Source organism: Saccostrea echinata, unplaced genomic scaffold (genome assembly GCF_033153115.1).
Source record: "Saccostrea echinata isolate AGI-Se365-2 ecotype Australia unplaced genomic scaffold, CSIRO_AGI_Sech_v1 ptg000041l, whole genome shotgun sequence".
NCBI classification, from domain to species: Eukaryota; Metazoa; Mollusca; class Bivalvia; order Ostreida; family Ostreidae; genus Saccostrea; species Saccostrea echinata.
The window spans coordinates 4598655-4624739 of NW_026889790.1; the positions used below are offsets into that span (position 1 = coordinate 4598655).

General features: G+C 34.4%; 3 protein-coding genes across 3 annotated transcripts; all 3 read left to right on the plus strand.

Annotated features, from left to right (window-relative positions):
* Positions 1-2543, plus strand: LOC133200858 (beta-1,3-galactosyl-O-glycosyl-glycoprotein beta-1,6-N-acetylglucosaminyltransferase 3-like). Its single transcript, XM_061336671.1, is given in 3 exon segments — positions 1-87; positions 89-810; positions 2294-2543. Coding segments are annotated over 3 exon segments (1050 nt in total). The 5' UTR covers positions 1-9.
* A 6588-nt stretch (positions 2544-9131) lies between these two features.
* Positions 9132-10389, plus strand: LOC133200962 (beta-1,3-galactosyl-O-glycosyl-glycoprotein beta-1,6-N-acetylglucosaminyltransferase 4-like). The gene is made up of 2 exons (XM_061336773.1): positions 9132-10026; positions 10156-10389. The coding sequence occupies exons 1-2, from the start codon at positions 9243-9245 to the stop codon at positions 10296-10298; spliced, it is 927 nt and encodes a 308-aa protein (XP_061192757.1). The 5' UTR covers positions 9132-9242; the 3' UTR covers positions 10299-10389.
* A 14386-nt stretch (positions 10390-24775) lies between these two features.
* LOC133200859 (uncharacterized) lies at positions 24776-25768 on the plus strand. Its single transcript, XM_061336672.1, has 2 exons — positions 24776-25389; positions 25533-25768. Exons 1-2 carry the CDS (start codon positions 24798-24800, stop codon positions 25766-25768), a joined length of 828 nt encoding a protein of 275 aa, XP_061192656.1. The 5' UTR covers positions 24776-24797.
* Positions 25769-26085: the final 317 nt, after the last annotated feature.

Sequence of the window (26085 nt, forward strand, 5' to 3'; positions counted from 1 at the left end):
AGACTTGTAATGAAATCAAAGCAATATGAGTTTTCAAATGATGCAGATATGGAAATGAAAGCTAAAAACTGCAGTATTTTTTTTTTAGATTTACGACTATGAAAATTTCATTGTCTCCAAGGAGGAGCTCAACTTTCCCCTTGCTTATACAATTTTGACACATAAAGATGCCGTCCAAACTGAAAAACTTCTCAGAGCTATCTACAGACCACACAACATTTATTGTATTCACGTGGACAAGAGTTCTAGTACTTCACTTCATAATGCCATGAAGGCAATAGCAAGTTGTTTTCCAAACGTCTTCATTGTTTCGAAAGTTGAGGATGTCATTTATGCAAGTTTTTCTCGATTGCAAGCCGATCTGAACTGCATGACGGATCTTTTGCAAACAAGAGAGGTTCCTTGGAAGTACATGATTAACCTACCATCTCAGGAATATCCCCTCAAAACTAATGCAGAAATAGTTAAGATTTTGAAACTTTTCCATGGCAAAAGTAGTATCGAGGTGCTTAGTGCCGAGAACTGGCGTCATCGCTTTCAAGGGTCACATCAAGTCATTGGTTACGAGGTAGAACCATCCAACAAGAAAAAGGATCCGCCACCCTCTGGTATTACTATAGCAAAGGGGAGTGTGTATGGTATATTTAGTCGAAGTTTTGTGAATTATTCAATCAATGATGTCAATGCTCAGGAAATTTTAAAGTGGTTAGAAGACACGTACAGTCCTGATGAATTCTTTTGGGCGACTTTAGCCAGAAATAGTCACCTTAATGTTCCTGGTGTCTTCTATAACGGTATGAAATCAACTAAGCTGCGGTTCAATATTTTTTCTGGATAGATGTGGTATTTTATTGAAAGGAAACAAAACTATTGATTTTTTTTGGAAATATGTGATGCTCGCTTTTAACTTTACTGGCCAGAGATCAGAAGAGCTTATGCATTAGTAAGGTGTCTGTCTGGCTGTCCGTCTAACTGTCTGATTTTTTTTCAGAATGCTACTCCCCTTACAGTTTTTGGTCCAATTTCAGTAAGTCTTAGAAAACAAGTAGACTTAATTAAAATTCATTATTCTGTCTTTCGGTTTTAGGTTTTGATAAATGGCATTGCCATGGTTATTAAAATAAATGGTCGTTAAAATAAATATTTTCTTTAAAATTTTTTAAAAGGATTCTTCCCCTAAAGTTTATTCCTATTTCTATAAGACTTGGTAAATAAGTAGACTTTACTAAGGTACATAAATCTATATATGGGTTTTTTATTTGACAAAAGGTGTTGCCATAGTAATTAAAAAAAGTAATTTCTTTGAAATTCTTTCAAAATGCTACAGTAACTCCTCCTACGGTTTTGGTCCACTATCAATATGTATTAGAACACAAGTAGACTAAACGAAGATACATAATTCTATTTTTCGTTCCTTTATTTGGGAAATTGGTGTTGCCATGGTTATTAGAATAGACATTTTCTTGAAATTCTTTCAAAACGATCCTAGAGTTTGGTCCAATTTTAATGAGACATGTATCTGTCATGGTAGCTTAGTGGTAGGGCTTTCGATTCGAGGCCCGGGTTCGATTCTTGTTCCCCGCGATGCTTTAAACCTAAGACGTAAACAAAGGTAGTGACTGTTCCTTCGCCAAGAGCCCGGTACTAAATGTGAATTTTACGGGTCTATCGGGTGAGACCTTAAAAGCAGAGGTTCCGCGTAACTGTAATGATCCCTCATTGCTCAATGGCACTGAATGCCGCAGAGTAAAGGTCTTAATCTGAAGCCCTTTATCGGCATACGTTGACGTCTCTATAAGACTTAAAATTTCTCGTATAGACGTTTAACAACACCATCAATTAATCAATTAGACGTGGTACACAAGTAGACTATAATAAGCTACATTATTCTCTGTATCGGTTTTTGATTTCGACAACAGTGTTGCTATGCTTACTTAGAGTAGAAATTTCTTTGAATTCTTATAAAACGCTTCTCCGCCTACAGTTTTGATCAGTTTTGATCTGATGAGAATTTTATACAAGAAGACTTTACATAGACACATCTTTATTATAAGTACACACCAGTAGAGCTACAGTCTTATAAGAGACTTCTGCTTGTTTTATTTTTTCTGGAAAACACACACTGGAAACATATAATGAACTTACGTATGATAAAAGTATACAATCAGGTGTAGTATGCTACATTTGTACAATCATATATTTTCTTTAGCACTTTCTTATAACGTTTATAACATTTATACTTCATTTTTAAATTTTTGAATTTAAAATACCTTGCAGGTTTTAATGGCAGTAGATTCTGGATTGCTGTAACGGTGTCCTGGGAAGTTGAACGTAAATGTCATGGGAAATATGTCCACCTCATCTGTGTGTTTGGCATTGGTGATCTGAACAAACTCGTATCAGAGAAAACGCTTTTCGCAAACAAGTTTTACCATAACTATCAGCCTCTGGCATTACAGTGTCTGGAGGAATGGCATTTCAATAAAACCTTCAGTCAAGTACCTTTTGACTCCTATTATTATAGGAATTTATTAAATCAATAAAAAAAACATTAGTCTTATTAAAAGCGTGCAGAAAAGTGTTCATCATGTCATCAGCTTTGAGATGCATTTTGTCTTTAAATATACATACCAATACATATTGTGAATATGGAATGTAGTGTTTTAGGTTTCATTAGAATAATTTATTACTTGCCCTTTCAAATGTAGAGACTTTTACTAACAGAAAAATATTAAATATCAAGCAAAATAAGGAGGAAAAAAAGCTGTTTCAGAAAATTAAGGAAAAAAAAACTTGGAAGCGCAATGTTCACCACTATGGCCCAAACTATTTTTTAAAAATATCTAGATATTCAGTTATAAGGAACAATGAAATGTGAAGGTAACGAACAGTAACCATGCTCAACATCCAATTAATCAATACAGATTATGAGCAGAGAAAACATGGATCTCTGAAAAGAGGGGTGGGATCAGGTGCCATAGAGGAGTGAGCATCCCCTGTCAACCTGCCACACCCGCCATCTGCCCCTTGTCATAATCGGGTAAAAGGAAAATCCGTTGACAATACAGTATGAAAAATAGCCTAATATTTTATATGAAATATCTTAGAAAACATTTGACTTAGATATGAAATATGGAGATAGCGAACAGTATTCAAGCTCCATTAAAACAATACAAATGGGGAGCAGAGCAAACACGGACCTCCAAAAACATTAGAGGTGGGATCAGGTGCCATGGAGGAGTGAGCATCCCCTGCCGACCGGTCACACCAGCCGTGTACCCCTCATGATAGGGAAATAACGGAAAAATCCGTCGACAATTCAGTGGATAAATAATGGCATAACAATTAGTATGAAAAGTGTCAATCAGCATAAATTATGACTTAATGATAGATTGTATTTGCTGACAAGGTCATTGTATCGACCATGGAACTTACGAAATGATGACTTTAAACGAGACTGTTGATATTCTTGTTTCATCGACTTTTTTTTCAATAACTTACCTCGTTTTAGAAATTGTTCATACGTAGAGCATGCTCTTGTATATCGAATCAACTGAGAAATATACACTCCAAGTGCAGATGATAAGGGCATATTGCTGCATAAGTAAGGGAAGTTTACGATTGAAAAGTTAAAGTCATCACGTTATCAAAAAGCTTTGTTGTTAGATTACCATTAACGTCTTTTTGTAGTAAGATATCCAAATATGAAACAGATGTGCCAGACTCTGTGGTATCTTTTATTTCAAGCTCACTGGGATATATCGTGTCGACATATGAATGGAAATAACTATTGTTAACAACTTCAGAGTACTTGTGTGTACAATCAGAATGTTTTTTAACAAAATTATTCTGCAAATGACCAATGACAAGGTAAGTAAATTTACGAGTTCCATTTTTATTGATCAAGCAGCTGTCAATGATGTCAAAAAGCCTTGACTTTAATTTGTCGCGGGGAATGGTTTTATACAGAGTTGAAAAGTCGTAAGTTTTTATGCTATTGATTTTGGTAAACTTTTTGATTTCAAATTTTCTAAAAGTTCCTTGATTTTTATAATTAAGTATCCACATTTGATTTACAATACTTCTCGAATCATATCTGCTAACAAAGTCATTTTAACGACCCTAGAATTCGCGAAATGTTGACTTCAGACAATATTGCTGATATGCAGATATCCTTATCCTTTGTATCATCAACTACTATGCCAATAGCCTGTCTCAGTTTAGAAATTGTTCGTAAGTACAACATGAATTATCGCATCGAATTTTCTGTAAGAAGGTCAAGGGACATGTTTAACCCACAAAGTCGCAAGACTAATATCTTAAGGAATGGTCTATTATAATAAGCATCGAAAGTACATTTTTAGATTTAAGGAATTATCAGAAAAATTGCCGTTGAGAAAAGAAAATCGAAAGTCAACTTTCAGGTCACTAGGTCAAAAACTTGATATTTTCAAAAAGGTTAGGGGCAAATATGGCACATGATAACTACAATAGACCTAGCCCTCAGATTTGAAGAATGCAGTGCTTGTTGTTCAGTTATTTTTTAACATTTGATCAATGGCGAAGTTAAAGGTAACAGATTTGAAGCTCGTACTTTCTAAAATTATCTAAATAATATTATGACTTATATGTTGCCAGAGCATTTCACACCGAAATATTTTAAGAGCGTGTTTAGAAACTCCTTCTATCTGGAAATTATTAAAGCTACGAATTTCGGGACGCGTTTCATTGTCACATATCCTTGCACATTCACAAAGTAAACTTTATCCATAATACCTAAAAAAAAGTCGAAAATTTGTTGTGTATAAATTAAAAATATGAAAATTATAATCCAAAAGGTTCAGAGTAGAATTGCGAGAAAGCAAAACCAACTCACCAGTATTGTCAGTCTGTGCTCAGCGATGTGTGCAGACTAAACAAATTGAACACACTCGGTAAAACGAAAACACTAACAATAACAGAGCTCATACCCTGTTTACAAACACAGGTGAAGAATGCCGTTGTCATCGAACTCTTAGAATATTCATGTACATTGTAAGTGATTGTTATCTCCATATTTCATTCAAATCAATAAACTGAAGCTTGAAGTTATTTTTGAATAAAATATACATTTAAAATTGTAAACAATGCATCTAGCTGTGTCCAGGCCCCTTTAATAACACTTTATTTTACCAAAACCCTATTATCAAGCACCAAGCAAAACAATCAAAATATGTTGCGTGTGACAGACAGCTAGAAAAACGTCTTCACAGGCTTATAGAGAAATGTCTGGTAAAGTGCTTCCTACGTGTAGCTTTGTTTTGCAGGTGACATAGAAAAACAGAAAAAAAGACTTCTACTTGATATGATTATTCGGAGTATAGAAACATATGCATGTTCTACTGACAGCAGAAAGTACTATACTTCAAATGTTAAAAAAAGTGTATCATAAATTACTTAACTCACTGTTGTTATCTTTTATTCGTAAAACGATTCTGAATTTGCGGAAACTATCCTTTCTGATAAGAAAAAAAAGAGTTTTAAAAAATCGATTTTAGTGTTTCAGTGGCTTTTCAAAAATTAAAAAAAATATCAGAGGTTTGATTGTATAATCAATAGACATTAAAATATTATTATCGCATCGGATTTGAATGGTATAGATATCGGTTTTAAGATGTGTCTCCTATTTTCAACTATTAATTTATATTGAAGTTTATATACTTTTCTTTTGAAAATATAAAATATATAAAAATAAATAAGAAATAAAAGTAACAATGAAAATGTCAAAGATTAGTTTTATATTAATAAAAAATATAGAAACGTACTGACATTTTTACAAAGGCTGTTCAAACAGGCACTGACCTTGAATTTAACTAATTTTATGACTTTTCTACACTTTTTGGTTGTTGAGCTGTTGAAGAATTCATATTTATTGCACAAAAAAAGTTTGTTACTCTTACGTAACACAGTATTGCCATTTGTGATCCGATCACAGCTTAGGTAAGTCTTCGTAAATTTGGTAATTGCTTTAGATACGTTAGTATCAGATAAGTAAAACTTTTTTGATTGATTTTGAATTGAAATTATGTAAATAATAGATTCCTAAGACATAAATAAATAAACCGCAGGTTTTCTTTGGTGTTCAAATAGGCAACTTTGAGTTTTCTTTATAAATCTGTACAAATTGAATGACATAATTACGAAATCTTACAAAATTTCAAGACTTACTCTGGAAAAATCATTGAAATGAAATCAATCAGATGTAAATCTTATACGGTACCAATTTTGATGCACCAGATGCGCATTTCAACAAATTATGTCTCTTCAGTAATGCTCATGCCAAAACGTTGGAAATCCGAAATATTTGAAATAAAAAAAACGAAAGAGCTGAAAAAGGGTGCCAAAGACTGGACCAAATAGGTCGAGCAATCAGAGCTATGCATGAGGGAGATAATCACTATTCAATATTTACTAAATTTTACCACAGTAATTAAATATATTTCCGTATTTTCAAGCCACCAGCAGAGGCCTCGACCCAGGGGTCATAATGTAAATCTTATACGGTACTAATTTTGATGCACCAGATGCGCATTTCAACATATTATGTCTCTTCAGTGATGCTCATGCCGAAACGTTGGAGATTCCGAAATATTTAAATTTTAAAGAACTGTGACTAATATCCACATATATCAACATGATAGTTCTCTTCCTACAGTTCCATAATATCCTCCAAACCTCCGGGGCTGTAGTCCTGGACTTAGGGATCAGTGTAACCAGTCCTAACGATTCCTGCGTCTACTTCATAGACATCATCAGCGTCATCTTCATGGGCATTAACTTCATCAACATCATCATTGACATCATCATCATTATCGACATCATCGTCATTGTCAACATCATCCTTATGAAATACACTTTAGCAAGGTGCTAAAATATGAACCCTCTTTCTTCAGTAAATTATTCATTCATAACTAGGATGGGAGTTGGTAAAGTGTTTACTCAGTTGGTATGGTAAGCAGCTGGTAGTTAGTCACTCAGTCGGTAGGAATGGCAGTTGGTAATCAGTTAATCATTTGGCAGATATGACAATTGGTAATTAGTTATTGGTCGGTAGAGATGGCAGAAGGTAATCAGCTACTAGTCGGTAGAGATGGCAGTTGCTTATTAGTTATTGAGATGGTATGGATACAGGGCCTAATTGGCGACTAATTTAGTTGCCATGGCGCCTAAAATTTTTGATTGGCGCCTAATTTTTTTCCGTAAGTCGCCAAATTGGCGACCGTTTTAAATTGACTTGGCGATCGTCGACGGAAATTTTAACATTTTTAACCATTTTTCTGAAAAAGCAAAAAAAAAAATTAAAAAAAAAAAAAAAAAAAAAAAAAACCTTAAAAGAAGAGGAAATTATTTTTAGCAATGGAAATGTCGTGTTTTCTTAGTCACGTCATGGGTGCTTATATTGATTACTATTAACTTTTTAAGTTAGTGCCTTAAAAAAATTGCCTGGGCGACTAAAAATTTGCATTGGCGATTGAAATTTTTAGATAAGGCGCCAGCCGGCGCCTAAATTTTAAAGGCTACTTAGAGGCCTGAGATAAAAGCTGGAAACTGCTTACTCACTTGGTAGGGATGGCAGTTGCTAATAAGTTGCCTGATTGTTAGGGATAGCAGTGGGAAACTGTTTAGTCGCTTGGTAGGGATGGCATTTGGTAATTACTAGGTCGGTAGAGATGGCAGTTGGTGAGAAGTAACTCGGTTAGTAGGGATAGCAGTTGGTATTAGTTACTCGGTTAGTAGGGATAAGGATAGCAGTTAATTATTACTTACCTGGTTGTTAGGGAGAGTAGTTGGTAATTAATTACTCAGTACGGATAGCAGTTGGAACTGTTTACCCTTTGGTAGGGATGACTTTTAGTAGTTACGTACTAGGTTAAAAGGGAAAACAGTTGATAATTAGTTACTCGGTTAAAAGCGATGGCAGTTGGTTATTAGTTAGCAGGGATAGCAGTTGGTAGTTAATTTTTCGGTTGGTAGGGATAGCAGTTGGGAAATAGTTATTCAAATGATCGAGAGAGAAATTGGAGAATAGCTACTCGGTTAGTAGGGATAGCATTTGAAATTTGTTTACTCAGTTGATAGGGATGACATTTGGAATTAAGTTACATGGTTGATAAAGATAGTTGTTGGTAATTAGTTACTAGGTTGGTAACGATTGTAGTTGGTAACCAAAGTTCTTCGTATTAAAATCGTCGAAGTTATTGGTTAGTTTGTGATGCGTCAATACATCTTCAAACACATCGTCAGTGCCCAATCTCAGTGTCCGGCTTTTTTGTTTCAGTTTGTAATGTGTCAATACATCTTCAAACACATCTTCAGTGCCCAATCTCAGTGTCCGGCTTTTTTGTTTCAGTTTGTGATGTGTCAATACATCTTCAAACACATCGTCAGTGCCCAATCTCAGTGTCCGGCATTTTTAAATCATATGCTAATGATATGCATATAATCACGAAAACATTATTGTTAATCTGCTTCAAATGTGTCTCTTATCCCACACTACCATCTGCGTTTGTTGATTAAATTATATTCTTTAAGCACAATTTGTAAACAAGTTGATAGTTCTGAAGATGACAATGAAGAATGAACTCGTAACATCAGATCTTTTGTGAATAGGAATAAAATAGAAAATAAAACCTATTAATGTGTATGTTGATAAGATTAATCCGATAATCGGTCAAAACATGCTGAAATTAATCGACTGACAATTCATTCAATTGCCATCCTTACTTTCAACAAATGAATAAGTTCTCTATTCCAATTGACTGGCTAACCACAAATATTCTCTTTTGGACTTGTGATATTGAAAAAAATACAATCCGACTTTGCAAAGACGAATACCAGTATCTATCAAATTCACAGACATGGATATTGGTAATTATAAAATTAATGTATTATTTTTTTAACAGATGAAAGGTGAACCGCTGGTCTCTTTTTAATCAGATATGAGGCGTTCAAGGTTTCGAAAACTTATTTTCAGTTCTGTTGCCATCATAGTTGTCGTCTTTGTAAGAAGCATTTCAAAAGAATTGAAGATCACCACTTTGTTATTCAATCAGCTAAAACATCAACAACAGCTAATCCATGAACCATTCAATTTGACTTCACTTATTCCTCGTAGACCAGGTCCTAACCGTTTGGTGTATGAGGTAGACTGTCAACGCATAATTGAGGGTGACAAACAATATATATCAATTGCTAATGATGCAATGGCAAAAATAAAGTATACATATCCAGCAGACAAACAAATCGGAGACCTAGCTCAAAACTGTACCAAATTTAAAGAAATATTTAACTATGAGCTATACCCCGTGTCCCGAGAAGAATTTGATTTTCCCATTGCTTATACAATACTGACTTATAAAGATTCCGTACAAACAGAAAAACTGCTCAGAGCCATTTATCGACCTCAAAATATCTATTGTATACACGAGGACAAAAGTTCAATTGTTGATTCCTCCTTACTATACGCCATGACATCCATAGCAAATTGTCTTCCCAATGTTTTCATTGCTTCACAACTGGAGGATGTCATCTATGCAGGGTTTTCTCGATTGAAAGCTGACCTCAACTGTATGTCAGACTTACTATATAACACAGACATTAAGTGGCGGTATGTCATAAACTTACCATCACAGGAATACCCTTTGAAAACTAATGCAGAAATCGTAAAAATCTTAAAAATTTATAATGGAACAAGCAGCATCGATAGTGCTCACGATGATAAAATGTATTATAGGTGCAATGAATCTTACATTGTTAGAGACCAAAAGGTAGAAGCATCGGGAAAGAAAAAGGATCCGCCACTTTATAATATTACTGTGGGGAAAGGAAGTGCATATGGTGTTTTTAGTTGGAGTTTTGTGAATTATTCAATAAAAGATGTCAAAGCTCAGGGTATTTTAAAATGGTTAGAAGATACATACAGTCCTGATGAATTCTTCTGGGCGACATTGGCCAGCAATAAACATCTAAATGTTCCTGGTGTTTTAGGTGAATAAGGGTAAAACCACAAATACGATCATAATTGTAACAAACCGAAAACATACAAATTTAGTAAATGTCAATATTATCAACGTTATAATATATGCAATATGTAATAGAGAGGATATTTCTTTGTAGGCTATCCAACTAGAAAATTATGGGTAGCATCTAGTACAAAGTGGCATCAGGACTCAGAAGATTGTCAAGGAAAGTTTGTCCATGACGTTTGCGTGTTTGGCGACTTAAGCAAACTAGTGTCAGTGAAAGAAATTTTATCATGACTATCAACCTCTAGCACTGCAATGCATGGAGGAGGTATCTCAATAAATCCTTTAAACCAGTACAATTTGAAACATATTATTATAGGAAATTAACTCGATAAGCATATAGTGATTTATTTTGTTGTTGTTTTGTTTTGGTTTTTTCCCTAACATTGATAAAGAAGATTTTGTTTTGTAGATTTGTCTAAGCAAATCTTAAGACTTTCTAACATAGTAACCCTTTTGTAATGAAAAAAAAATGCATTTAAAAAATTCAATACTTTATAAATTTTACAGCGATTTGGTCTATAAGTATAATTTCATAGATCTTTAATCAAATGGAGAAAAATTAGAGGAAAACAATACAACCAGAAAATAGATATATAAGACTATCTAAACAATATCCTCATGTGTGTTTTTGTTCTTCCTCTTCTTTCATCTATAGTCCTGCTGGACACATCATTACTGGTGATGAAAATATATTTTAAAATAAGAAATAAAAGCTATCACTTTAAAAGGTCCTTAATCAGAGAGCCCAGATAATTCAATTGGCGACAGAACTTTTTGTACGACTTCCATGGAGGATTATGCTGGACGATGGGGGTAAATATGAAGGGGAAGACCTTGACACCCTGACAGAATGGATTAAACGTTTTAGCTATATTTAAAAGAATCGCATTAGAAAATCGAAGAGCAAAATGTTAACTATCCTTCCGTTTTCAGAAGACCAGATGTGATAAAAGAATTGCAACATGAGAACCATCTATCCTTCTGTGTTCAATAATCCAGAAGTGAAAAAAGAATTAGATAGATTACATGATCAGTACGCACTGGTCACTGCTGACAAAGCAGGTAACAACATTGTCTTTTTTTGTAAGGCTCATTATATTAAATGTATTTTAGAGGAACTTGGATTTAATTCTACAAGTGGTAATCCAACTTATATTCATAGTTCCCTTTCTAAGGAAGAACTTCTTCAAAATCATATGTCAGTTTTGAATATTTTTAATATTCCAAACAACCAAAATGAATCTGAATTACCTTATCTATATTGGATTCCGAAACTTCATAGAAATCCTTACAAACAAAGCTACATAGCGGGTTCCAGTAAATGTTCAACCAAGCCTCTTTCTTTACTCCTCACTAAGATATTAGCAGTAGTGAAGGGGAAACTTCAAAAGTACTGTGCAACAATATATTCGAGAAGTGGTGTAAATCAGATGTGGATACTTAAAGATTCCAAGGAACTTTTGGAAAATTTGAAATCACAAGATTTTACCAAAATCAACAACTTAAAAACTTATGACTTTTCAACTTTATACACAACCATTCCCCACGACAAATTAAAATCCAGGCTTTTTGATATCATTGACTGCTGCTTTTTCAATAAAAATGGAACTCGTAAATTTACTTACCTTGTCATTGGTCATTTACAAAATTGTTTTGTTAAAAAACATTCAGATTATACACACAAGTACTCTGAAGTTGACATTGATAAGAAAAGATGCTTGGGTTTCTGATTGACAATATCTATGTGGTTTTTGGAGACCACGTACGTATTGTCAATTAACAATGGTTATTTCCTTTCTTATGTCGATACGATATATCCCGGTGAGCTTGAGATAAAAGATACTACAGGATGACACATCTGTTTCATATTTGGATATTTTACTTGAAAAAGACGTTAATGATAATCTAACAACCAAGTTTTATGATAAACGTGATGACTTTAACTTTTCAATCGTCAACTTCCCTGACTTATGCAGCAATATACCTTCATCACCTGCATACGGGGTTTATATCTCTCAGTTGATTCGATACGCAAGAGCATGCTCTACGTATGTACAATTTCTGAAACGAGATAAATTATTGACAAACAAGTTGATGAAACAAGAATATCAGCTGTTTCGTTTAAAATCATCATTTCGTAAGGTCTATGGTCGATACAATGACTTTTTCAGCAAATACAATTTATCATTGAGTCAAATTCTGACTGACGTTTTTCATACTAATTGTTAGGCCAGTATTTACACACTGAATCGTCGATTTTTCCGTTATTCCCGATCATGACAAGGAGGACACGGCGGATGTGACCGGTCGGCATGGGATGCTCACTCCTCCATGGCACCTGATCCCACCTCTGATGTTTTGGAGGTCCGTGTTTTCTCTACATCTATTTTGTAATGTTTAATGGACTTTTGAGCTTGAGTACTGTTCGTTATCTCCATATATTTCATTACATGTGAAGTCTACTAAAATCACTTACTACTTGCAGAATTAAATCCAAGTTCCTCTAAAATACAATTATGATAAGCCTTAAAAAGACAATGTTGATTCTTGATTTTTCAGGTAGGACAAGTAAATATTTGATCGGGTAAAAATTTTAATCTTTTTTCTCTGCTGAATTATTGAAGACAAAGGGATGTACCGTATAACGGGTATTTTCTGCGGTTGGAAATTTTTGCGATTTAACCCCTAAAAGGTAGCAAATTAATTTCTGCGTTTTCAATTTCTGCGGTTGCATTATACCGCAAAAATTTATTTATGAGGTATGATCATGCACTAAGCTTTATGAATTATCAGAACGCTGTCATGTTTACGTTTTATAGATTCATTAAGATATATTGTTCAAAGGTGCATGAGAACTGGTATTAAGCTATTAAGCTTAATTAAACTTCTATCTTTTAGTTAGTTTTTGTAAAAATATGTCGAGAAATGAATTAATCCAGTGTCAGTCACCCAAACAACAATAAAAATCTTTATTCTAACAGACGTTTTATGCGATCTATTAAAATATTTAAATATATAGATAATGATAATAAATGCACCCAAGCCATATTCTAAAATACACTTCTAGTTAATTGCCATAAAAATTAATTTGGTGTTTATATTTTAAGCTAAAACAAACAGTTGCATAATCTAGTACCCTAAAGTTGATGGTTAACTATCACAGGTACCATGTGCATCGAGGCGTAACTAATCCTGTCAGTCGTATGCATTAGGTGAAATTCACGAGGCAATCGAGCCACATTGTGTATACAATCAGTAATTATTGTCTCAATATTAACACAAGATTGAAAAAAGTGTTTAAAGAAGAAAAGCTACCATGTGTTGTTTGCAGCTATCGGAGTCTGGACTAGTAATTGCGAAATAGGTACAAGAAAAGCTAATTTTGTATCAACTTATTTAATTGATATTATTTACAGGAAGGTTTTGATTCAATATGTTTGGACAAATCCTGACATCTAAAATCTTCGCATTTCGACGACACGCGGATTTTCTCGCTAACGAGGACGTGGCCACTCATGAGTCTGCGGACGCATCGATTTTAAAAACCTTGCCTTTCAAACAATTTTGCTGCGTGCAGTACGCAGGTTCTTGCGTTAATAAGAACCCTGTCAGACATACGCACCACTTATCATAATTGCATGTATAAAACATGTAAAATATCTGATTGAATATTGAAAACAAATATTTTGCGATTGTAATTTTTGCGGATTTGTCCTATCCGCAAAATTCCGCAAAAAAATGGACAACGGCAGAAAATACCCGTTATACGGTATGTTTCTCATATTGCCCCTCAACCGTTTAATGCGAGATTTCAACATCCATCTGACACTTTTGATCCATTCCGACAAAGTGTTAAGGTCTTTCTTTCAGGCTTGGCCCATTGCTTGGCGTAATCTTCCACAGAATTCATAATATCTACGGAATTATGACGCCAGTTAAAAAATTGGGATACCATAAATATTGGCCCTTTTAAAATAAGTGATTTAAGGTCCTGATATTTACATTGTAACTATATTCACGTCACTAGTAATGGGCTGTCCAGCAGCACTATAGTTTTAGGGTTATTCTACGGAATAGAATTACCCTTTGTGGGCTTATTTATGTTCACTTAATAAAAGAATATCGGGACCTAGATTTCAAATTAGCAATGGGGGGCCAGCAGCTTATCTGCAAGCACTTCAATTTACCTGATCATTCTATATTGTCAAGTTAGAATTCTAGAAAAGATTTACCATCATACTAATAGTCCATCAATGAGTACACGTTTCCGTAATCAACGAGAAAAATACTGGATTAGAAAACTAGGCATGGCCTTTCCATATGGTAGCAATGAAAATATCGATAGTGTTTGGAATCTTTCAAGTCCACAGTGTAGTAATGTGTATGTGATGGGACTTTTTAACATTAAAGAGACGTAAGCGTATTAAAGTCATGGACATCAGACTTACAATAGACATATTATACATTATTTCTCTTTTGATTCACTATAACAGAATAGATCAACAACACAGTATTGGCACTCTTTGTCATGGCTTTATTTTAATAATACATGTTCAATTCAGATTCGACAATCACTATATCAATTCAATTTATTATTGTATTATGTAATATGTCATTAAACGAAAATCCGGATCTATATATGTAAATAAACAATTAGGTCTTCATCACATTTGCAACAAACTTTGTCCCTTTGAAAATTTTAAATAGTCTATTTGAAAGGTCAAGGAAAGTCCATATTTGGATTTTTCGACACAAAAATAAAGGCTCAGATCTGTGATTATGGATATTGCAAATCATTGGCTTTTTAAACCGCCACGTTTTACGATAGAGAATACCTGTCAAGCAACTTGTTTGTTTCTTAAACTTCAATTTGCCAACAAAGGAATTGGCGCATTATTTATAACTAATATTCCTAATCACAAAAGGATCCAGTCACCCGCGTTTGCTCTAGAGTCGCGGAGTAAGGAGTTGATCCTTACGTCGCAGGTTCGAATCCCACTGTGGGACGTGGAGACCGGTCCTTCGGATGAGACCGTATAAACCGAGATCCCATGTCGCAGTAAGTGCTGGCACGGAAAAGATCCCTCACTGCTCAATGTCCCTGAGTGTCGAGTATAAGTCAAAATTTGCAACTCTCCACGGGCAAGTGGTGGCGTCTCCATATGAGTAAAAAATTCTAGAGAGGGACGTTAAACAACAATAAACAAACAAACAAACAAAAGGATCCAGTCTTGTATTCCACCATATTTTAAGCTGAAGTCCTCACCTTGTATTCCTTCCAAATATAAATCGATTATTGCTTCCAAACATTTTAATTAATAAAAACCCTCTCTAGTGCCTAGGTATCGAACATTTGAAACATAATCCTCCAACGTGTTCTTCACCCTACAACTATAGTCCTGCTGGACACGTCATTACTGGTGAGGTAAATAGAGTTAATAACGAGGACCTCAACTTATTTTAAAATGCCTAAAATTTGGAGAACCCAGATGTTTGAACTGGCGTCATAATTTCACAAATATTACGAATTCTATGGAAGATTACGCCAGGTGATGAGCAATACATCAAAAAAAAAAAAATGACACTGACACTTTGACAGAATGGATTAAAAATATAAGATGGGTGTTGAAATCTCGCATTTTATTATATACCCAACTGTTTGTCACTCAGTTTTACTGTTGAATTTATGCAATCATGTGACGGTGTGATCCGACGTTCCGGATCACCACACTGTGGTTTTCTGAATCCATATCACCCCTCTCTGAAACTGATGACGTAGTACACAGATAAATGACGTTTTTATTCTCGCGTATCAAAAAGTTCCTTGACAAAATGGATTGTTTAATGGATAAAAGTTATGTAATTGATCCAAAAAGTATCCTTTTATTATATTTTGCTAGTTGGAAAGGGGTATATAATAAATTTATCATTATAACAGTAACTTGATCCGAAGAGTCGTATCACGTCTCGTTGACAGGCGCGGATCATCAGATCAAACTCGACGCTTCGCGTCTCGTTTGATCTGATGATCCGCGCCTGTCAACTTGACGTGATACGACTCTTCGGATCAAGTTACTGTTATAATAATATATATATATACGACTGAGGTACAATATGAAAAAAATACAAATCAGGAGCAGAGCAAACACCTACCTCTTAAAACATCAGAGCTGGGATCAGGTGCCATGGAGGTGTAAGCATCCTCTGCCGACCGGACATACCCGCCGTGTACTCCTTGTCATGATCTGGAAGAACGGGGAAATCCGTGGACAATTCAATATGTAAATAATAACCTAACAATATGTATGAAAAACGTCAGTCAGCATTCGACTTAATGATAGATTGTATTTACTGATAAGGTCATTGTTTCGACCATAGAACTTCCGAAATGAAGACTTCAAACGAGACTTTTGATATTCTTGTTTCATCAACTTGTTTGTCAATAGCGTGCCTCGTTTTAGAAATTGTTCGTTCGTAGAGATGCTCCTTCATATCGAATCAACCGGGAGACATAAACCCCGTATGCAGGTGATAGGGGTATATTGCTACTTAAGTAAGGGAAGTTTGACGATAGAAAAGTTGAAATCATCGCGTTTATTATAAAAAGTTTTGTTATTAGTTTACCATTAACGTCCTTTTGGAGTAAAATATCCAAATATGAAACAGATTTGTCAGACTCTGTGTCGAGACAATGATCTTGTCAGCAAATACAATTTGCTGACTGAAATTTTTCATACGAATTGTTACAGTGGGTCATTTTTAACACACCGAACATGACAAGGAGCACACGGCGGGTGTGACCGGTTGACAGGATGAAAAAGGCGAAGATAACGAACAGTGATCGTTCTTAAAAAAAACAACAAACAATACAATTCTGTGAACAGGGCATAAACACGGACCCCGGGAAATACCGGAGGTGGGATAAGGTGCTTAGGAGGAGTAAGCATCCCCTGTTGACCGGTGACACCCGCCCAGAGCCCCGTGAATTGACTAAGTAGACGGAGCATTCCGTAGTCAAATTTAGTATAAAAACAAATGCCTAACAAATGGTTTGAAACAAGTCAGCCAAAATACGATGTAATGATAGGTTATATTTGCTAACAAGGTCATTACAAGGACAATGGATTTTACTAAATGCTGACTTAAAACGAGGTTGTTGAAATCCCTATTACAGCAATTTATTTGTGAGTAGCCTGCCTCGGTTTAAAAATTGATCGTACTTAGAGTATGGTCTTGTGTATCAAATAATTTGAGAGACATAAATACCATATGCAGGTGATAGAACTACTTTCTTGGCTTGTTTCTATTGTAAAATAATTTCGTCTGCCTCCATGTTCTCTCAGATTCTCAATGCATCTTAGATGGTCGTAAAATAATTACGGAACATACGTGTATCTTGAAACTTATATTGGTATCAGTGATATAACAAGATGCCAATGGGCCAAATCGCTTACTGAGCACTTTGTCTGGAGAAAAGCAGAGAAATCAGTTTAGTATTGGAAAAAAAATGAAATATAAAGGTGGCCCCTATCCCTACCCAACCCCCGGAAGAGCAGGGGATGGTACATGATTTGAACAAACTTGAATCTACACTAACTGAAGGTGCTTCCAAATTTATATGACTAATCATGGCTTTAAAAGATTTTTACAGACTTTCCTATATATATTCGTATGTAAAAGTAAAAACTATCGTGGCCCTGTCCTACCACGTAGGTCATGATTTGAATAAACTTGAAACTAAACTAACTGAGGATGCTTCCATGTAAATATGACTAATCATAACTTTGCCTTTCTTTAAAAGATTTTTAAAGATTTTTCCTACATCTTTCTATGTATAACTTTGATTACCGGTTGTGGCCCCAACCTACCCCCCGGGAGTCATGATTTGAAGAAACTTGAATCTCCATATCAACACTATGTAATAGAACTTTACACATAAGTTAACCTTTTTATAGCCCAGTGGTTCTTGAGATGAAGATTTTTTAAATATGCCATTAAATTTACACTTATTATTAATTGTCTCCCTTTGAATGAAGGCGGGGTTCTTTATGTGAACAGACTTGAATCCCATTCGTCCAGGATGCTTTGTGACAAGTTTGGTTGAGACTGGCTTAGTGGTTCTGGAGAAGATGAAATTGTGAAAAGTTGACGACGACGACGACCACGCCAAGGACAACGAAAACTACAGACTATGGACAAATTCTGATCAGAAAAGCTCAGTCAGGTGAGCTAAAAATGTTCAAAAATCTGGAAAAAAGAATTAATCAATTGTTCGCACTAGACTGCACATGTAAATAAACATTGTAATATATTATATGTACGTATTTCATGAAATCCGTTGGAAACGAAGGTTTTGAGCTCCCCCCTCCCCCGTTCATCATTGAGTATATAACCTCAAGTATGATACTGTTTCTATGCTGCATAATCCACGAATTCAACCCGAAAAATGGCAGTTAACATTCAAATAAAAATCAAAACATGATCATGTGTGTATAGATTTGAAAAATTTAGACATCATTATTGCTGGTCTGTTTTAGCAGAACAATTACAAACACTTAAATGTTGAAATAAAGTGAAAACAAAACTAAGGACACACAAGACTGACAGGGAGGAGGGATATTATGTTTATGTCAGTGTCAGATAATGAGTGTAAAATGAAATATGGAGATAACGAACAGCATACAAGCTCAAAGGTTATTAAAACCATATGTACCGACGTGAAAAACTTGGTTTCAGAATTAGTAAAATGATGTAAAAATAGGTAAGACACAATTACAAAAAAGAAATTCAGAAACAACTTACAATAAAGGTACACTATGTCTGCCAATGACCATTTTCAGATCATGAAAATTTTATATAAAAATTAACTTCACAAAATGCAAAATAATTATGCAATATAATATGGTTATAAATTTATTTAGATTGAAATAAATAGAACTAATAACATTCAGAACATTTATCTCGTGAACAGTAGTTAACTTTATGTACGAACTATTTCCCGCCAAACAGGTATATTGCTTACATACATTTACACTAAAAATAACAAATACTGCATTTCATAAATAATGAAAAATACAATAAAAACTTACACTGTGGGACTACAGACTAAATGGAGATGTATACTGTACAAAGTAGGATGGCATCTTTGCAATGAAGGTGGAGACCTCGTAAACTGTGCATCTTCTGACTTTGTCTGACAAATGTAGTTTTTACAACCGGGAGAGTTTAAACAAGGGCAGTAACTCAAGTTCTAGTAATTAACTCATACATGAAATTATTTGTGTTATACAGCACAACACAGTTTTTGGAGCAGAGCAAACATGGACCTCCAAAAACATCAGAGGTGGGATCAGGTGCCATGGAGGAGTGAGTATCCTCTGCCAACCGGTCACACCCGCCTGTGCCCCTTGTCATGATCGGGAAATAACAGTAAAGACCACAGAATAAAAGAAATCGCTTAAGTCATTTTGCCGTCTTTTTTAGTGCTGAACAGTTCTCAGCAGCGTTGACAGAAGACGTACTTATTGCCTCAGTAGAATTAAATATGAAGACAACGAACAGTAATCAAGCTCAAAGTCCATTGAAACAATAAAAATTGGGCAAACGCGGACTTCTAAAACAGCACCAATTTCACAATTCCACCTTCTGCTGCTATTCTACCCTCTCTTGTAACAAAACGGAGCAAATGAAGTGGTCATCAGCCGTTACTTTTGTTTTACAGCGTTTGTCTTTAAAGACAAGGACGAATCTTTGAAAACTGCTATAATTCATTAAGTCCCTAATTCATTGTATTTACGATATTACTTGATTTAAACAATGTTCAATGATTTTTATAAGTTCATTTTGATGTATTATTTGACAATTAAATTGGAATTTTATCTGGATTACGTTTGATTTCATCGCGGCGTAAAGTAATCCTACTCGGTACAGAAATAAGATTGTAAGAGAAATAATTTGAAAACTTAGGTAATTGGTATTGTGAGGATTGAACGGTCTTTTTTTCTTTGAATTTATTAATGTGTTTACTCATGTCCTTGTACTTACCATAAAGTCAGTTTCACAATTTTATTCAGTTAATGAGTGTCAGATAAATTGTGAAAAAAAAGAATTAATCAATTAATAAATTTGACAACATAACTTAACTGCAAATTACATGAAATCAAATTTGAAAGATTTGAAAACATAATACATGTATATGCAATACAATATACATGTACAAAGAAGCATTTCATTCATCAAATGACAATATCTATGTGGTTTTCGGAGACCAGGTCTTCCAACAATCTATTGGAATTCCTACGGGTACCAATTGCGCCCCGTTATTAGCAGACCTTTTTTTGTATTCATATGAAGCAGGATTTGTCCAAAATCTTGTACGTGAAAAGAAGAAAACACTTGCTGTGGCCTTCGACTCCCCATTTAGATATATCGACGACGTATTGTCAATTAACAATGGCTATTTCCATTCTTATGTCGATACGATATATCCTGGTGAGCTTGAGATAAAAGATACCACAGAGTGTGACACATCTGTTTCATATTTGGATATTTTACTTGAAAAAGACGTTAATGGTAATCTAACATCCAAGCTTTATGATAAACGTGATGACTTTAACTTTTCGATAGTCAACTTTCCTTACTTATGCAGCAATATACCTTCATCACCTGCTTACGGGGTATATATCTCTTAGTTGATTCGATACGCAAGAGCATGCTCTACGTATGTACAATTTCTAAAACGTGTTAAATTATTGACAAACAAGTTGATGAAACGAGAATATCAGCTGTCTCGTTTAAAGTCATCATTTCGTAAGGTCTATGGTCGATACAATGACCTTGTCAGCAAATACAATTTATCATTAAGTCAAATGCTGACTGACGTTTTTCATACTATTATTTACACACTGAATTGTCGACGGATTTTTCCGTTATTTCCCGATCATGACAAGGAGCACACGGCGTGTGTGACCGGTCGGCAGGGGATGCTCACTCTTCCATGGCACCTGATCCCACCTCTGATGTTTGGAGGTCCGTGTTTGCTCTGCTCCTATTTTGTATTGTTTAATGGACTTTTGAGCTTGAATACTGTTCGTTATATCCATATATTTCATGAAACTACAAGTAATGAGAATTTTTTTTTAATTTAATTTTTTTTTTTTTTTTTTTTTTTTTTTGAAAATTGACAAAAATTGTGCAAATACCGGTATTACTTTTCGGAGTAAATGTGTGAACAATATAATTTTGGAGAGAATTCTAAAATATATGTGATATGTTTTTTTAGTAGGCGTATAAAAAAATTAAATGCTTAATAACATTTAAATATATGCATTAGTATATGGAAGCCCGTTGAGGCCAGTTCAGAGAAAGAAATATTTTTTATTGCGTTTAAACGCAATAATTATTGCGTTTAAACGCAAAAGATTGCGATTAATCGCAATATTGCGTTTAAACGCAAAACACTTTGCGTTTAAACGCAAAAGATTGCGATTAAACGCAATCTTTTGCGTTTAAACGCAATACTTTTGCGATTAAACGCAATACTTTTTGCGTTTAAATGCAATAATATTTTTGCGTTTAAACGCAATATTTTTTGCGTTTAAACGCAATAATTTTTGCGATTAAACGCAATAATTTTTGCTTAAACGCAATACTTTTGCGATTAAACACAATAGTATTGCGATTAAACGCAATAAATTTGCGATTAAACGCAATAATCTTTGCGTTTAAACGCAATAATCCTTCCTTATAAGGATTTGTTTTGCATTTAAACACAATGATACTGTAGTTTCAAAATCAAACATGAATTAGTCAAAGCTTATAATTACATGTACTAGGACCCGACACTTCAACTTTGAGAAGATCCGATTTGTTCTGTGTCTTTTTGCAAAATTTTCCAGTTTTTGAAAATTGTAATAAAACAATGGCATCCTAACAACCTGAATGTCTTAAATGTATTAGAACCCAAAACTCTTAATGAAGTCTCTGATCAATTGCTTACGTGTATCACAACTTATAGAGAAAGTTTCAGTGGTATTAATAGCACTTGTTAATTTGATACATGTAGTACACATCGATCAATCTGTTTTCATTTGATTTTGATTTTGACCTCATATAAAAATCCATCACATATGTTCTTGTGTTTACTGTATGCAACTATAGGAAGGATTATGAGTGTACATTGAAGTCTAAATACTTCATCATGTTGTACGTAATTCCAACATTTCCTCAGTCCTTTCCAAAAATCCCCTTATACATGATTAAACATGTGACTGCAACGTATGGAACAGTTTTTTTAGCAGAACAACTGACCGAAACTTCATTAAAAATGTAGAGAATAAGCTTAAGACATGTCTCGTTCTTACGATTCCTTTGTTTTTACAACCCGACCTTTTTTTCTCCTCTATAAATTCTTATTAGTGATTTACCTTTCAGAGAGTGTTTGCTCGGAGAAATCTGATTCTATAAAGACAACACACAATTTCCTAATAAGTAAAAAGAGAAAAATATAAAAGATATAAGTATGCGTGGGTCCATTGTTCTCTGCAAGGTTTGATACAAATGACTGCCTTTAAACACAAAGATTAATGCCTTTGAACGCAATGATTATTGCGCTTAAACGCAAAAATTATTGCGCTTAAACGCAAAAATTATTGCGATTAAACGCAAAATTTATTGCGTTTAAACGCAAAAGTATTGCGTTTAAACGCAAAAAGTATTGCGATTAAACGCAAAAGTATTGCGTTTAATCGCAAAAGTATTGCGTTTAATCGCAAAAATTATTGCGTTTAAACGCAAAAATATCATTGCGATTAAACGCAAAAATTATTGCGTTTAATCGCAAAAGTATTGCATTTAAACGCAAAAGATTGCGTTTAATCGCAATCTTTTGCGATTAAACGCAAAGTGTTTTGCGTTTAAACGCAATATACATTGCGATTAAACGCAATCTTTTGCGTTTAAACGCAATGATTATTGCGATTAAACGCAATGTTTTGCGATTAAACGCAATAATTATTGCGTTTAAACGCAATAAAAAATATTTCTTTCTCTGAATTGGCCTGAACGGGCTTCCGTATTAGTACATGTCTGAACAAAGATTTTTGTTGATACCAAATACACGTTACTTGGTAATCCTGAAACAGAAGCCTCATGGTGGAGTGTCTATGTCATTGTGTGCATATGTATTAAAAATATCATTATGAATGATAAGTTACAGTCATGGACAAGAGTCAAGCTCACTAAATAATGAATGAAGGACCTGGGGTGCTAAACTGTCATTAATATCTACGGATTTTATTTTTTAAAAACATCTCTCTCTCTCTCTCTCTCTCTCTCTCTCTCTCTCTCTCTCTCTCTCTCTGACTTTTTAAACTACTTTGGCCAAAATTAAAACAAAATTTAAGCAGGTTTTATTGATTGACTATTTAGGATTTTATGCTGTGCCACCTGGTAGTGCAAAAAAAAGTTGACTCACTATCTTGCCTTCTAAGAGGACACAGCGAAAAATCAAAACGATTTGTAAAATTTGAAATCCACCAAGACGTACGTTGCAGTCCTATATTGCTGAAGTTGTGTGTAAAACTTTCCTGCTTCTGTCATAAGCAGAGGCATTCTAAACATTTACCTTTTTTATGTAGAATTATCATTTATTTATTTATTTATTTTTATTATTTATTTATTTATATATATATATATATATTTTTTTTTTGAGAAATAGCACCCGGAAACCATTGTTCGGATCTAAAAACAAATCATCACATATGTCCAAAAAGACTCCTGATTTCCTGATTTAAATCCGATAGAAACTGTCTTGACTGTCTTCATACACAGAGGAAGGGATTTTGAATATGTAAGAATGAACCTACTTATGCTTAAAAACACCTCACTGAGGACCGTCACCTGACTTGTTGAAAACAGGTATATAGACCCTGAGGATATATTATCATATCTAGGCCAGTACAAAATTGACCAGTCGTTATTAATTATCATTATCTTGATTAAAATGGAAAGAAACGTACTAGAGTTGTGATGAAAAAGATAGATACACAGAGTTTAATTTCTCTGTAAAAATGTACTATGTTGTTAAACTCGGCATTCGACTTGGTCCTCATGGTACTCGACTCGGGTAAAGTTTACCAACATGTACTTGGAAGTCTGAAAAATAAGTACATGAATTCAGGTTGTATAATATTTTGTAGAGGAGGATACCTTTAATACAAATCTGATATCTAGACTATTTTTGTTTCAAACCCTGATTTAGATGGCGTAAAAAGGGCCGAATCCATTCAGCTGCCAGCTTAATTAATTTATATTTAAAACTTAAAAATATGTTCTTTGTACGAATAAATTGGAATAAATACATAAATATAATGAGTGGGTCTATCAAAATAAATTCCTTGGTTGTGAAGATGAAATGTTTGAAAAAGCACCAAATTGACCAACATTATCTATATCCGTTTGCCCTTCAGATAACTGTCATCAAGTTGGTCCTTTTGAGATAGTAGCATTTTAAATGAGAATCCTTAACTAATAAATCGAGATAATTCACGGTCAGATGTCGTGGGAATGAACTCTTTCCTACCTGACTCTTCAAATGTTTTTAAAAAGATAGGGCTTTAATCGGTATAAAAATCAACTTAATCTCGTATAGTATCGAAGTTTAGCTTGTCTCCTTCTTCGAATTCATATACGTGAAGAGTCAATTTAATTTTACTTTGGCAGTTGAACAACATGGATGCACATTTACTTATCTTTAGTGTATTCTTACTTGGAGCAAAGGGACTTCTAATTAACCGAAATCAGACTCATCAACCAAGTGTTTCAGAGAGATTGGATGCTCTGGAGAAGCAGCTAGCAGAGGAGAAAAGACAAAGGTATCTGCTACAAATAAAATACGATCAAGAAATCGAACAAATGAATTCAACAGACCAGAAACTGCTCCAAGTTTACAAAAGGGCTCCGAAACAATTCCAAGATATTTCAATTCAAATTAAGGGTGCTTTATTGAGCATTAATAACCTAGACAACAGGCACAGTCTGGAAATACAAGAAGTGCTAGGAAAACTGAGAGAAGTACAGACATCATTAAGTGATTTGGCATCAAACCAATCTGATATCATCAACCTTCAGCGACACTTCCAAGAAAAGGAAAATGTTTACAATAGTATGATAGATACTCTAAAACGCAACGAAACCTCCAATAACGAGAAACTTACCAAACTGCAGTCAAGTCTAACCAGTCTTGCGAACACCGTTAGGACTTTAGAATCTACGGTGAATGCAAACACAAATAAACAGACCATCCTGCAAACACAACTCCAAGGTATATAATAACCGATTAAAAAATTATTTTTACAAATAACTAATTTGAAATCCCCGTTTTTATAATTTACAAGTAGATGTAGCATTCCTGTTTAAAATTAAACATTGAAAAATAGTATATAGTCATGAATTCTTTGATTTCAGGAATTACGAATCCCATAGTTTTTCTTGCTGCTCCATTAAAACCAGTTAGTTGGTGGTTCAATGTCCCGTCAGTTTTCGAAAACACCGCAGTCAAATTTCCGTCCGTAAAGATAAATGTAGGAGGAGGTTACAACAGTAACACCGGAGTGTTCACTTCATCATTGCATCATCGCATAATCGTTTTATTGCGCCATCGACCCAAATCTCGATGGCACGATGGAGCCACAGTAAACTAAATGGCCCTATACGGATTCCACAGAAACTAGTCCAGTGGTTCCGGAGAGGTCGAGCATATGTGAAAAGGTAAATGGAAAACTGTTTTCGGTCACAAAAGCTTACATGTGCCATTGGCTGAGGTGAGCTAAAATGTCACTTGAAGTCAGTTGAAACTCGGATTATCAATAAAGCTAATGAGCCTCTTGTTTACTGGTCAAGTTTAAATAGAAATTATTTAGAATTTTTTAATGTTGTTAGATCACACTCTGATTTTGATATTTATTCCTAAAAGAGGTGACCTGCAACGTAAAGCTCATCATCCAATTTAAAAATTGTT